At 41.2% G+C, this 14,490-nt stretch overlaps 2 protein-coding genes across 2 annotated transcripts; both read right to left on the bottom strand.

Moving 5' to 3' along the window:
• Window positions 1-460: 460 nt before the first annotated feature.
• On the bottom strand, window positions 461-4,763 carry c1qtnf6a (C1q and TNF related 6a). Its single transcript, XM_044051321.1, has 3 exons — window positions 4,547-4,763; window positions 2,180-2,386; window positions 461-1,256 (listed from the first exon to the last, which is right to left on the bottom strand). Exons 2-3 carry the CDS (start codon window positions 2,376-2,378, stop codon window positions 706-708), a joined length of 750 nt encoding a protein of 249 aa, XP_043907256.1. The 5' UTR covers window positions 2,379-2,386; window positions 4,547-4,763; the 3' UTR covers window positions 461-705.
• A 2,994-nt stretch (window positions 4,764-7,757) lies between these two features.
• On the bottom strand, window positions 7,758-14,487 carry il2rb (interleukin 2 receptor, beta). Its single transcript, XM_044051260.1, has 10 exons — window positions 13,458-14,487; window positions 12,560-12,657; window positions 12,239-12,383; window positions 12,035-12,101; window positions 11,865-11,955; window positions 11,564-11,709; window positions 10,231-10,399; window positions 9,613-9,715; window positions 9,423-9,501; window positions 7,758-8,852 (listed from the first exon to the last, which is right to left on the bottom strand). The coding sequence occupies exons 1-10, from the start codon at window positions 13,460-13,462 to the stop codon at window positions 8,088-8,090; spliced, it is 1,668 nt and encodes a 555-aa protein (XP_043907195.1). The 5' UTR covers window positions 13,463-14,487; the 3' UTR covers window positions 7,758-8,087.
• Between the last annotated feature and the right edge of the window lie 3 nt (window positions 14,488-14,490).

Below are 14,490 nucleotides of genomic sequence, written 5' to 3'. Positions count from 1 at the left end.
CGTGTGGTTTACGCTCCTGAGGAGGGAGAGCAGGGTCGTTTTGTGGCACTGATGCTTTGAACAGATGTGTAGAGAAATCTGGTTTTGTTACAGATTATTGTTCTCGTACCATTCTCAGCCTGATGACGATTCTTTTTGATTTACATTTAAAATGTATTGTTTAAGGGCCACACGGGTGGTGTAGTAGTTGCCTTTTGGAAAAAAGTGCCTTTCTATTGTCCAGGGTGTACCCCGCCTAAAGCTTGACTATTTCTGGGGTGTAACCAGTTACAGGCAGCCAGAAACCTAAAATAACAGTTCAACACAGATTTCTTCCACCTGTTTTGAGTATTAACACAAAGCTGAGCTGACCAGCTGCTCATCTAATGTTTGGCTAAATACTCAATAATTCATTTAGCAAATGCATTAAAAATGTTTTATCGTCATGATATCTAATCACAAATACAGAAGAGAGACCCAGTGCAAGTTAGATATTCACTTTATTGCACATTGTCACACAATGCTAAGCTTGATTTTTCCAAAAAAAACCATGTGTGATCTTTTTAGCACCGCAGTGGAACCATGTTGACATCTTTGTGTCTATGTTGAGAGTAAAAATATAAAGGAGAATATAACTTGTTTTCTTTTCTTGTCACTTCCGGTGGTTTGCTCCTCACTTCTTCACGCCTCGCGCTACAGTTACAGCTTCAGCTCGTCGTCCACCTCTTAGTCCTCCGCACTTGCTTTGATGAGGTATCCGTTGAAAGTGATATAGACGTCCGTGTCATCGCTGTAAACTGCGTTCTCCCTCTCCCTCTTGTACAGTCGCACCCACACCTCGTCTTGGAGCCGCAGCTCCAGCAGCAGGCTCTGGCTCTGCATGATGGAGCGGTCGCTGGGCTGGGCGTACACGATGGCCTGCTCCTTGTCGTTATGCATGATGTGCACGTACGTCTCCTTGAAGTTCCACGTGTGGATGTTGACGTTGAAGAAGTAGATCCCTGGGATGTGGCAGAAGAACTTCCCTTGGAACATGTCAAAGTGACCGTCAGGGTTCACAAAGACCGTGTCGAACACCAGCGCCTGGTACGACTCCAGGCTGTGCAGGGGTTTGTGGCGGCCGACAGAGAAGGCAGAGTACTGGACTTTGCAGGGGTCTCCTGGAAGACCTGCCTGACCTTTACTGCCCTTTGAGCCCATGGGCCCGCTGGAACCTGGAGGGCCTTCTTGTCCAGCTTTACCGGGTGTTCCTCTCTCACCACGGTCTCCTTTATCACCTGAGTGAAAAGTAGAATAAAACTAAATAGGTGTTGGAGATGGAGTAAATGGGATGGAGTTTTTCATGTTCTCCCCGTGTGTGCGTGGGTTTTCTCCAGGTTCTCTGGTTTCCTCCCACAGTCCACAAACATAGAGATTTGGGGATGAGGCAAATTTCAATTCATTTCAATGAATCTTTATTTATCAGTGCAGTGAGACATAGAGGACATAAAGTGCCTCTGATGTACTGCACATAGAGTATCGAGTGATTTGCTCCTGTCCCTGACTGTGCTTTGCAGAAATAAAATCACATGTACTGTAAAAATGACAATAATATAAGAATATAAGAGAAGACCTTATTGAGACTACATATTATAAAATCTTGTTTTGTTTTCAGCCGGTTCTTGACCTTTACAGCAAACGTTTTAAAATCTTTTATCAGTTTTATTTCATTAGGCATTGAATTCCAGGTGTGACTTCCTTTAGAGGAGAAAGCTGATTGCCTGGACACTCTAAATTGACTGTAGGTGTGAGTGAGAGAGTGGATGGTTGTGTGCCCTTAAATCTGTTCGGTGCAACTTTTAAATATGAACAAATGTCAATTTAATTTGCTTGTTTACTTAAACAAAAAGCAACAAAAAGACACAACAAAGATGCTGCTGAACATGCAGCAGTTGGACGTGATGACTGACAGAGCAGAATACAAATCACGTTACATTGTTTCTGAGACGGAATAATATCATCAACAACAACAAAACACTTCCACACTACTGCTTTAACTGTGAAGATACGCATAGAAAACAGAACGTCCGTCCAACACTAACATACATGACCTCATGACCTCAAACTAATTAAATTAAATACGACAAATTCATTTAAAAGCATGTCAATGATGCTTACAAAAAAGTAGACTGAGAGAAGACAAGAGTTGACCTCAGAGTACCTTTGAGGATGGTCATGTTGATGATGGTGCGGACCTCTGGCACGTGCCTGTATCCTTCTGTGGGTGGCTCATCTCCGCTGCCCTCTATTGGCTCCAAGTAATCACAGCAGTGCTTGCAGCGAGCAGGAGGAGCAGCGCTCTGGTGAGGCAGCAGGGTCACCGGGGAGGAGAGGGACAGGATGAGGAGGAGTCCCAGCATAGTTGTGCCTAGCAGAGGAAATTATCAGATGATTGGAAGGGCCTTCACACTTTTACATTCTTTAACTTTGAGTTTATGGGAATTTCAGATGGTGAATTTTGGCTCCTTCCATTTATTTCCTCATGACTTAAGTTGATCTGTGTGATCCCAAAGTTCTCCCACTTGAAGAGAAGTGGTTGTGTTCAACTTACAGGTTACTGAGGACCTAGAGGTGTGTTTTCGACAACATTTAACAGTCTAATAAATATGTACAAAAACACATTTACTCTGTATTAACTGCACATGGTATGATGCAGGTGGAGAACTATGCTATAACAGCAAAGTCAGTCCAAAAAAGGCTCACATTACTGTTATGAGCTCACGTAAATTCAAAAGTAAGTCGTGTGCTGCACCAGTAAGGAATGCATACTGTTCATTTTCTGAGCCATTGTTGAGCAGCTGCTCAGAAACTCAGATCATTTTATGTCCTAGATTTCATTCCCAGAGCAGTGGAAGAGAGGAAGAGGAATCTTCCACCCCGAGCCAGAGAAAACATTCATTACTCAGAGCAGAAGTAGGAGTTAAGAAATGTGTCAAAACAAATCAAAGCCATTTGAATGCAACAAATTCAACTTATTTCTTCATAAATTCTCCATGCAATGAAAGTAATACTCGCTGCTTGTTTGAATGAAATGCTAGGAAGAGACTTTTCCGACATGCTCACAGTGCAGTGTTCATGTTGCAGAGCAGGGTCTGAGGGGGGAAGTGGTGCCTCATAGATTGACACTAATGTGATTCTAATCCAAATCCAAGAAAATAAAGGAAAAAGAAAAAAGAAAACAACAGGAATATAATGAGGACTACGGACTAGAGTCACTAGAGACACAGTTTACTGCCTAGTACCTCGGAAACTCCCAACGATTAATTCATCGCCCCAAAGAAAATCAGTCGTGTAACTTTTTTCACACAAGAGAGCCAAGCCGAAAATGTTTCCACGAAAATGTAATGGACGTCTGCCAGACTCCAGTGATTAGCCTGTGCACTGTAACAAGAACAGTGTGTGCTGCTGTGTTTACATACATGTGGACAGCTGGAGCCAAACTGCCAGCTGCATCCTGCATACATGCCGGGACATACACTCAGACTAAGACTTAAGTCTCAGACTAAGTGTTCCTCAGGTGCACAGAGACAGAGAACACCTTTGAACATACTGACAGTCAGACACAAAATATGTTCAAGAAAAGCCAACAAAGAGACAAACAAAACAAAGCCGTAAAATAAACAACAAAGAGACCAAATGGCTATAAAGTGACACAAAACAGACACAAAGTGATGCAACAACATTGCAACAGAAATGTGCAAAACTGACAGAACAACTGCAAAACTAATGACAAATGGGTGCAAAAAAGGTGGAAAACATGACTCTTTAATTGTCTCTTTTATGCTCCTATGATGTAAGAGAGGTGTGAGGTCATCGGCTCATTATCGTCCATGCACACTTCAGTTCCTGCAGTGCCATGATCTCTCCTTGTCTCTCTCTGGTTACGAGTGCCGCTTGGATTTCTCAGCAGGTTTTGTGACTGTAATGTACATATTCAGTGAAAATATTATTGTTGGTCCACATGTGGCCACTGACTGTGCAGCGGGAATGGAAACTGAACCACAGAAACTCATGAAGAAGGATTTTACATAACTGAGGAAAACCCCACTTGCACTGGAACGTTGTGAATCAAAGTCAAGGTTCAGTGTGTTCACAGATAGTCTTCATGCCAATACTGTAACATCATCTCAAACCAATCTGGTCATTCTCCACTGACCTGGACAGTCACATAAATCACCTTTCACCCTCATGCTGAAGCTCAGTTGGACCTTCAGCAGTTCCTCTTGAACATGTCTACACATCTGAATGCACATGGAAATGCAGTTGCTGCCGTGTGCTTGTCTAATTCAACACTTGTATCAACAAGTAGTGGAGCAGATGTACCAATAAGTGTAGTCAGTTCAAGCAGGACATCCCATTAGATCCATCCATCCATCCATCCATCCCAGTGCAACACGTGCATTTTTGTGCATATTAAAATATTAAAACATTAAAAAAAGGGGGATTCAGAACAAAGACTCTACAGTACAGTCACAATCTCATCTGTAAACAATTACACTTTAAAGACTTTAATGTGAATGAATCTCACCTTGTTCAAGTCTCTGCAGCCGCTTCAGTCCACTCAGCAGACAAAGAGAAACTCCTTAGTCAGCAGCTTCCCCTCTCTCCCTCTCTTCCCCCCTCTCTCTCTCTCTCTCTCTCTGTGTCTCCCTCCCTCTGCCTCGCTCTCTCCGTGTCTGTATCAGTGAATCCACTCAGGAAAAGTAAGTTTCTTCTATGGCAAGCTCCATGTAGATTCTGGCAACAAGTGTCTGTCCAGTGATTTGATAAACTGGGGGTGGGTGGAGGTGGGGGCGACAGTTTTAATGCACCACAAGACTCAGCTGTTGGAGCTGCTGAAGGCAGAGAAGGGATCTGTGCATTTCAGCAAAGTCTAGAGGGAGACGACTCTCCAGGGTCACGGAGAGTGCTGTCTGCATTTCCGCTGTGCTGAATTCCCCCAGAGAAGAACCTCGAAGTGCTGCAGCTGCAGAGAAACACAGAGAGAAAGACACACAGATGCAGTGTAGAGCAGTGGGAAACGATGGGAGGAATGTTCTGTTCCAGTGTATGGACTGACTGTATGTCAGGACAGAGAGGAACCTGGGGCTCTGGACTGTGAGGGCTGTTCTGTTGCAGGAATGATGCTCTGACACAGATCTGGATCATCAACATCAGTGACATCAAACACAGGGGATGAATGATTAAATCTACATCACACATGCAATGGAATACATTATTAACACATATGAATTAAAAATGTCTTTTTTTTTCCTCTTGGTGCCTCTATTTGTTTGATTTTACAGATGATAAACGCCACTTAGTGGTAGAATGAAGAGATTACATTACAGATGATTCAACCTGAGATCCTTACATGTACATGATCTATAACCTCTAATTTTTTTCTATATTCAATCATTCTGTTTAATTCTCTTTTTAAGAATTCAAACCAGCTGAAGACTGTTTGTGTTGGAAAAACAACAACCAAATACTTGGATTATGTTTGTTTTATATTGTTATATTACACTTTCTGAACATGTATGTCAGTATCGGTTATTGGTTGTTGACCCTTAAGAGTTTTAATGAATGTTTCAGTAACTCTCTTGATTGTAAAGCAGTGACATCACTTGGTCGTAGAGCATGAAGTCTGTTGTGAAATGGAAAGAAGAGAAGAGTCGGAACACTGATGAAAAGCAATTTGACTGTGAGTCGAACGGATGTCGCTGGTTGTGTCAGAGTTAAATGTCAAACCACATTTTAATATACTCACATGTACACACACACACACACACACACACTCACACACACAGGACCACTTGATAGGACATATAAACAACCAGAACACACACACGTGCACGTACATGCCCACTCTCTGAGCTCTCGCACCAACACAGGAAGTCAGAGGGTGACCCATTTCTAGCAGAGGTTTTATTTTGTTTGGTCTTTACACACATACATATGTCACCGAGTGCAATGGAAATATACTGTGAGGGTAGAGAGGTGCAGCATTTCACACTGACCTTAGTGATTTATATGAATGTAGAATAAGCAGCGAACATCGTTTCAAACCTGTAAAGCCAGAGAGAAAGAATGCCAGGTGATATTATTGATCTACTTATGCAAAGATTAAAAAAAAAAAAAAAGGCGATAATATTTTAAACACAACAATATTGGCAAACCAGCTGCCTTTTCTTTGACAAAAGATCAGTAAAACAAACAAAAACAAATGTAATAGAACATCCTCTAATGATTCAACTCAACTAAAACAGTGCTTACACATGCTTCAAGTATTCAAGTAATTTTTTATATATATTACTTTTCAAACTTGCCTTACTGCGCTGCTGCATCAAGTACAGTATATATACACACACACTATATATATATATATATTCATAGAAGTTTGTCTTGGTAAGATACAAGTTAAAGTAATTAAACGCAAACAACAAAAAAAAACAATTCAAGAAATGTCATTGATAACCGACTAGCATTCCGTTTAAAGTAACGTCTACTTTCATGCACCGCTTTGCAATGTTATTTTATATATAAGAAGAGTAATGAGAAAATAAGCTCATTCAATTAAATAAAGAATGTTTTAAAGTATCTAATAGGAATCCCACACATGCTAATAATGACCTATAGTCAGTTTTTCTTAATCCTGGTCCTGGAGTCACACTGGCCTGCATGTGCCCCTGCTCCAACACACCTGATACTAATCAGTGGCTCATTATCAGAGTCATTGATTTGAATCAGGGAAACATTTACATTTAAGCCTGTAGCAAATGCTTTTATCCAAAGCGACTTACAAAAAGAGGAATAAGCGACATAGAAGAAGTCTTGGAAAGAAAATCCACGAGATAGGAACAGTGGACTGACAGAGTGTGAGAGTGTAAGGTAAGTGCTAGGATGGAAGATGCTCTAGGAAGAGCTGGGTCACTGTACAGTCAGTTCAAACTCGATATAGAAATAATTACAGCCATAAAATAAAAAAAAACAAAACCAGAGCTGATACGAGGTGTTAATTGAAAATGAAGTGATTACTTACATTAATGCTACAAACATTTTTATAAAAACAACACATTATATAGTTCCCCTCTGATCTGTTTGCTATGTGAATTTACCAACAGAGAGAAGAAAAACGAAGCTACATGGGGCCTGATTGTAGGATTTACATTTACCAGGTGAGCAGGAAAACGATCATTTTCAAAAGAGCCTTTTTTTTGGCACAGCAGCCATTGTTGATCTGTTTCAGCAAGAAGAGCACAGGTGTTACTGATCACACAAACAACGACTGGAAGACGAGACAGCGCGGGTCTGTACATACTCCACAACAACAAAGACATTTACGACTTGCAGCCCTCGTTTTCTGGAGTTCTCACAGCATCTGGGCACATCTTTTTTTTTTTCTTTTTTCTTGTGTGGTGTGTCTTAATCCTGGTCCTGGAGACACACTGCCCTGCATGTTTTTAGATGTTTCCCTGCACCGCACCAACTCACACACCTGATTCTAATGAATGGCTCGTTACCAGGCTTCTGCAGAGCTTGTTAACGAGCTGATTTGATTCAGGTGTGTTGAAGCAGGGAAACAGTCCTGAGGAGCCGGATTGAGAAAACACTGCCCTATGAGGACTTCCCAGGAGTTCTGCACTCGAGTATGAAATGTCCTGGTCAGAACGAACTTTGAAGAACAACATTACGACAATAAGAGCCACGCTCAACATCACCCCTCACATTACCAGGGACTTGGAACTCAGGAGCCAATCTGAAACGGAGGTCACATTTTTACTTCATTTGAGTAAAATACAGCAATCTCCTGTTCTTGTTCTTGCCACCTCAAGAACAAGAACAACTTGTGTAAAAATATGAACCAGCACACACCCTGAAGCTAGCAAAGCTGAACAGATGTCAGCCATCATTCACTTGATTGTTTACAGCTGGGAAATCCCCACTGGGATCTGTCATAACAACAGAGGGCCCAAGTTCACCTGTAACCTGCTTGTTCTGCTAATCATCGTACAGTTTTGAACCACCCACAATAATCTGTCACACTGCTCAGTGTAAGCAGAGATTACATTTTGCCCCTGGATACACTTCTATATGGATTTATTGCTGAATGTGGTCTGCAGTTCTTTGAGGGTGAGGTAACCGGCTTTGCAGGGCTCAGCCGGCATTGAGGAAGACCTGCACATGGTATCAGCCAACGGCCAGGCTGCACAGTTACCAGAAGCAGCTGCTACAGGGGAATCGTCCAGCTCCTCAGAGCATGTCTGAGTTAGACTGGGAAGATGAGCAGGAGCTCGAGAGGGAGGACACACCCAGGATGCAGGATGCAGAGGCAGAATAAGGAGAGGTGAGTGTAGGTGATCATCTGAGACATCCTCTCCTTCTTCACTCATGTTCTCTTCATCTTTGTTATCCTCTTCATCTTCCGGTCTGATGCCAAAACCTGAGTCCGGGCTCTGAGGCTCCCTCTTCAAGCTTTCATAAGCTGAGGAAGAGGAGGTGATGGAGGCACACAGTGTGAGGTGGAGGGTGTGGCCGCTGTGCAGGTTGTGGAAGTCCTCCTGATAGGCGAAGTAGGCAGGACTGGGCTCAGTCCGAGCTACGCTGCCGGAGCTGGACATGAAGTAGCCCATGTTTGAGAAGCAGGATGAAGAGGAGGAATCGCAGACGACCCTGCTGGAGTCTGTGCCAGCAAAGGGGAAGCTCCTGGTATGAAGCAGCGCGATAGTGGAGCTGGAGCACGGAGAGGTGGACGGCACTACTTCCCAACTTTCACACACTTCCACAGGGGAGATGTGGTCACATGGCTGAGCCATGAAGAAGGAATGAGAAGCCGACAGAGGATTGAGCCATTTCTGAGAGAAAAGGAAAGAGTTGGACAAGAAAATACTTTGAAGGTTGACATAATAGTAGAAAACTCTTTTTTTTAATAAGTGTCTCTATATGTTGACTGGAACACATGCGAGAGTGAGGGATCAAGAAATTATTTCTAGAATCTGGGGCAGAATGTGGCTGCGGCTCTTTCCTTTTTCATAGTAATCGGTGGTGAGTGGAGAGTGACATCACCCTACTTCGTATTAACCTGAACCAGGGCTGCAAACGGGAAATAGGTGAGGGCCGAGTCTGATTTAGTATTCAGTACTCAGTGAGAGTACAATATAGTATAGTAGTATACATATATATGTATATAATGCATTTAATGAATGAATCCTACTAATGCTCAGTAGTACAGTTTAATAATGTACTTCCATAATAATAGAAACATCAGAACTTTTTTTCTATACGTGAACCTTATATATAGATAGTTAAACCCACTAACAAATACCAGCCTTATGTGTTAATCACTGCAAACCTAAAATCATTATTTAATGTGAGTAAGACAAAAAATGCAAAGCTGATTTGTTATTTCTTTAATTAGATTTTACCTTTAGAGTTCCTCCATGGACAGGGTGGAGAGTGGGGAAGTATTTGGAAGGGTTTGGTAACGGCTTCACACTGCCACGCCTGAGACGACACGACACAAGTGTTGCCAGTTATATTGGACACATCGCATGTAAACACACACACACACAAACAGATGTTGTATGTTGGTTATAACTCTACACGGATACTCACCGTTTGCTCACACAAGTCCTGTAAATGGCGAACATTACGACAATAAGAGCCACGCTCAACATCGCCCCCCACATTACCAGTGACTTGGAACTCAGGAGCCAATCTGAAACAGAGGTTACATTTCAGTGAGTAAAATACAGCAATCTCCTAAAAACACTGCACATGATCAATGAAGACCATGTCGAGGCAAGTCTCTTTATTTTGTACATGTAGTGTAGTGTCACGGCACGACAAATGTGTGAGATAAAAAAGCTAAACAAGACATAAAATACATATTAGAACCACTGGACCAATAGTAAAATAAAACCAAATTTAAAAAGAAGCTTTTTATATTTTTAATGGTAAAATATAATTATTATTGTCATCCATGAATTTTCAAATGTACAGTTTTAGGTATTCTAGTTATTTACTTGCATTCCTAAACAGAAAAAAAAGGTTGAAGAAGCCCAGTGAGCCAAATCAAATTTAAGTATAAAAAAAGGTGAATTCAGTTTATTTGCTGAATAAATAAACAATAACATTTTTCCTTTTAAACAGGTTTTTGAAAGATTTTTCATTTTTATGACAAGTGGTATTTTTTTAGGGTTAGGGTTAGGGCAGGCTGACCTGCATCATTACCTTCATCGTCCAGTCCTGCTCCAGTCCAGGACGTGGTCTGACTCCAGTCGCTCCAGTGGCTGCTATGTTTGTCACTCGGCTTCACTCTCACCCTGACCTGACAGTGGCCCTTCAGCTGCCAAGCAGGTATTCTTAACTGCTCCTCCTGGGTCGACATAATACTGGCCTCCTGTTAACAGAACAACATTTGGCCGAGGATGTGATTAAATCACCAGACGCTCACAGGAATTCAATCAGAACTTTTTCACATAATGTCCGTGAGAAAACAACACTCCTGCACGTCCTGAGCCCTGTTTACACCTTTGTCCCTTCAGAGGAACGACTGCTGCTGTAGCACAGGTAACAACAAAGACTAAACCACAAGAAAGGCAATAAAACGAGGCTCATTTTCATGAGATACAGAGATTACCTTCATATGAGTGTCTGTGCTTATCTGATGAGTTTGTGAAAGACTGAGATGAAAAATGAACATTCAGCTATTTGACATTTAACTTTTTCCAAGCAATCTTACCAACTGTCAGAGGTGGAAAGTAATGAATTACATTTACTCACGTTACTATAATTGACTAGTTTTTTAAAAGTCATTTTTAAACATTTGTAATTTTAATTTTGAAAAGTTGAATGAGGACCATTGAACGATGAGGACGGGTGAATGAAGAGGACAGGTGTATAATGAGGACAGTTAAATGAAGAGGACAGGTGAACTGGGGTTAACGAAGGTCCCAGAGTGAGTGAGAAAGTTGAAGCATTTGTGACCTTTGACCCACGTTGACTGATACATTATGTGTTTATATGTGTGATGGGTGACACTTCTGGGGAAAGCAGAAGATACACGCCGAAACTTAACTATTGTCTAAAAAACCAACAAGAAATAACCCCACCCTTGTTAAAAAAAAGGAACTAAGTAACTTTTACTGAGTACATTTTGAACAAGCTACTTTTTTTTACTTTAACTTGAGTACATTTTTAGACCAGTACTTTTACTTAAGTAAGTGATCAAAATAGTGGTACTTTTAGTAGAATATTTCAGCACTCTTTCCACCTCTGCCTACAGTAGCCTTAATGCTACATGACGTAACCTTTGCTGTACAGAAAAGGTGACAAAAAACAGGAATCATATTCTTATGAGGCATAAATATGATTCAGGTGAGCTCTTTGTTAAAAGTGTCTCAGGCTGGTTCCGTGTGACATCCATCACTGTAAGCCTGTTAAGCATCTGAATATTTGCATCATCTTTGTGAGTTACAGTATACATGTCAGTTTAAACCCACAGTTTAATGTTGCACTCCTATATCACTTCATAAAGAACTGCTTCATGTTCATGGAAAATCACCTTCCACGTCTGATGTTTCAGTTTGACCTGAAGTTGAAAATCAAAGGTTTCAATGTAGACCGAGCGTGGACTGCCTGGACGCCAGGACACACGGGTCTCATTAGCAGTGGCACTGACAGAGGGAACATCTGGAGGATTCATTTTAACTGCAGGCGCACAGAGAACGAGACAAACACAAAAAGCACAACCAATGAATACCTGATATTTAAACGGGTTGATGAAATATTCCTGAACCCTGTGCTGTTGTTGTTGTTTTTAAATCAACAAACAAAGTTGAACAGAAGAAGTAGAAGCCACTCACTGTGGTTGAGTGGTCTGTACTTTGTGAGCCTCTCCATCAACTTGCCATTACAGTCCACACTGATGTTGCTGACTTCTTTGAAGTTGAATATCTAGAGAATAATCATTTAAGTAAACCATTTTAACCACGAAGATAGATCATTTTATGAATAACGCAAATCGGTGACTTACTTCATCTTCAAAGACAAAAGTGCAGCCTGGAGGAGAGGTTCCCTGTCTGTTCAGCTTGCAGACTCGGCTAATAAAACAAAACAAAACAACACAACAGACATATTGCAGGTGACTGACAGACATGTTTACGTCAAGTTCATTTCCTCCACGTAATCCGCAAGTCATTGGAGAAAAGAGCACAAAATACTGCCGGTCATATCTTACGTAATTATCTTAGGACGTCTTGTGCCGTTCTCCAAGATCCAGGTTCTCTTAGTTCCATTGATCCAACAGTCCACACCAGGATCCACCGAGGTGCTGTTCCACGTGCAGCTGACTTTGTTGACATAATCATTCACACAGAAGAGTCCTTGAGTGCAAACAGAAGACATAACAACGACACATACTGGTAAGAGAGATGAGGAGAAACCTCTGTATCTTCTGTTTTTGTATTGAGCCGACATGTTTGCACCTGTTGAAATAAAATAAAATAGCACAATACAAGATAAAAGTGCTACTGAAAACCAAAACGAAGAGAAATCCTACCGTGTGAGACTTTGTGGGAATGTGCTGCATGGCCTGGAACCAGAACCACCAGAACGTAAAAGGGCCACAGCGTCTCCATGGCGATTACCGCAGTGTGACTGTGAACACATGTTATCACACCAATCAAACAGCAGCAGGCTGTGTTCAAATGTATCGTTACATCAAGTTATTTGCCATTTACTTCTGCCATTTCCCCCAGGTATCAGTATAATGTCATCTACATTATAATGACAATATGAATCATTGGCGTTGAATGCATTAACTTACTCAGAAGAAAACAATGCAGATGTTAAAGACAACAGGGGGGAAAAAATCTGACAAAATTGTGGTATAGGCTGCATATTACAGTGAAATTACATTCAAGTATAGTTAAGGAATTCATTCTGAAACTAACCCCGAACATAGTTGCCCTAAATACTAATTACTCATCTTGAGAAGGTTGCAGTTATACTGTAAGTGAAACCCTAAAAAAACAAAAGAAAAACTCAAAACGCTGGCACCTGTGCTGTACGTCTACAGAATGGCCCACTCTAATAATACTCAGTTTAGTCTGACCTTGTGTGTAACGGCACAGCATTATGATTTTATGGTCAAAGAGGAACCTAAAGTCACACATTTCTTGTCCCCAGACTGAGTCATGAGTGGCTGGAGTCTGAACCCAGTAACTGACTCTAAGTTGAAGCTAAGTGACTTTGTGAAAGGTCAAGATGCGTCACTGACATTACGCACGTTATAAAATTATTCACAGTGGAAACTAAACCATGTGCAGATCAGGAAGCCACCTACAACTGAAATACATAAATGTGCAGACTCAAGGAGAATAGCATATTGTCATATTGTAATGAATAAAAAGTATTTGTAAAAAGAAAAAAAAAAGAGAGAAAAAGTGAAATAGTACCTCATTAGTCTCGGTCAGTAAAGGCAGCACGGGGACACTGAGGTCAGCCACATTGTCGTCCTCTCCTCTGGACTGATGTCTGTGGAGGTTGTCTCTTTTGTCTCTCTTGTCTTTCTACTTGAGCATCACTATCTCACTTTTTTGACCTCTCTCTCTCTCTCACTCTCTTAATTGTCGCTCCATTCTTCTTTGAAGTGCCCATGCAGTGACATTTTCCACTTTTAACCACAGCTGGTGTCTGGGGCTACAGGAAGTCTCTTATAGCTGTGAGTATAGAAGGTGAGATAGAGAGAGATAGAGAGAGCGAGAGAGAGAGGATGGTGCTGTATAGCAGAGGACCGCCCCCTCCAGCAGCTATTCAGACCCCATCATGACTTTTAAGATAATAATTGTACTGAAAATAAGAAATCCAAAAAGCAATACCACATCCTGTTTCAGACACAACATAAAGCAGGTTGTAGGGAGAGAAATCTGTGCGCAGTCTTCTGAAGTGGTTCACGACAGTGAAACGGCTTCAATTGAAGATTCAGATGATTAAAGAGGTTCCAAAGCTGCCAGATTTAAGAAAGAAATACACATAAGAAGAAAAAAAAAAAGGTTCAGCGTTGTCAAAAAAACCACTGCTGTTACAGCCGCAACCATGGCAGGAAAATAACTGCTTCTGTGGAGGTACAACAAACAGGTTTGTCCCTCACTCTCCAAAAATAAAGACCACATTTAAAATGTTTTTGAGAGGCTGCAGGGTTAGGTCTTATAAAATGAAATAAATGGAGTTTTTAAAAAAAGCACATTTGTTTTACCTCATTATTTATTACATTATTCGGTGGCAATGACCATTCATTTAGTAGCACTTGGTCCCATTGCATGCTTGACTGAATATATACACATAGTTTAGTGCAGATTTTCTTTTTCAGGACACATATTGACTTCCATTCATTTGGACAGCCTAAACAAAGCCTCATCCCCAAACTTAATCTAAGCACAATTCAAATATTCGGCATAAACTTAACCAGTTTCTCAAAAATGAGGCTCA

The sequence above is a fragment of the Solea senegalensis genome, linkage group LG19 (genome assembly GCF_019176455.1).
Source record: "Solea senegalensis isolate Sse05_10M linkage group LG19, IFAPA_SoseM_1, whole genome shotgun sequence".
Taxonomy (NCBI): Eukaryota; Metazoa; Chordata; class Actinopteri; order Pleuronectiformes; family Soleidae; genus Solea; species Solea senegalensis.
Note: the sequence above shows the minus strand (reverse complement) of the source record. Positions and strands in the feature narration are given on the sequence as shown.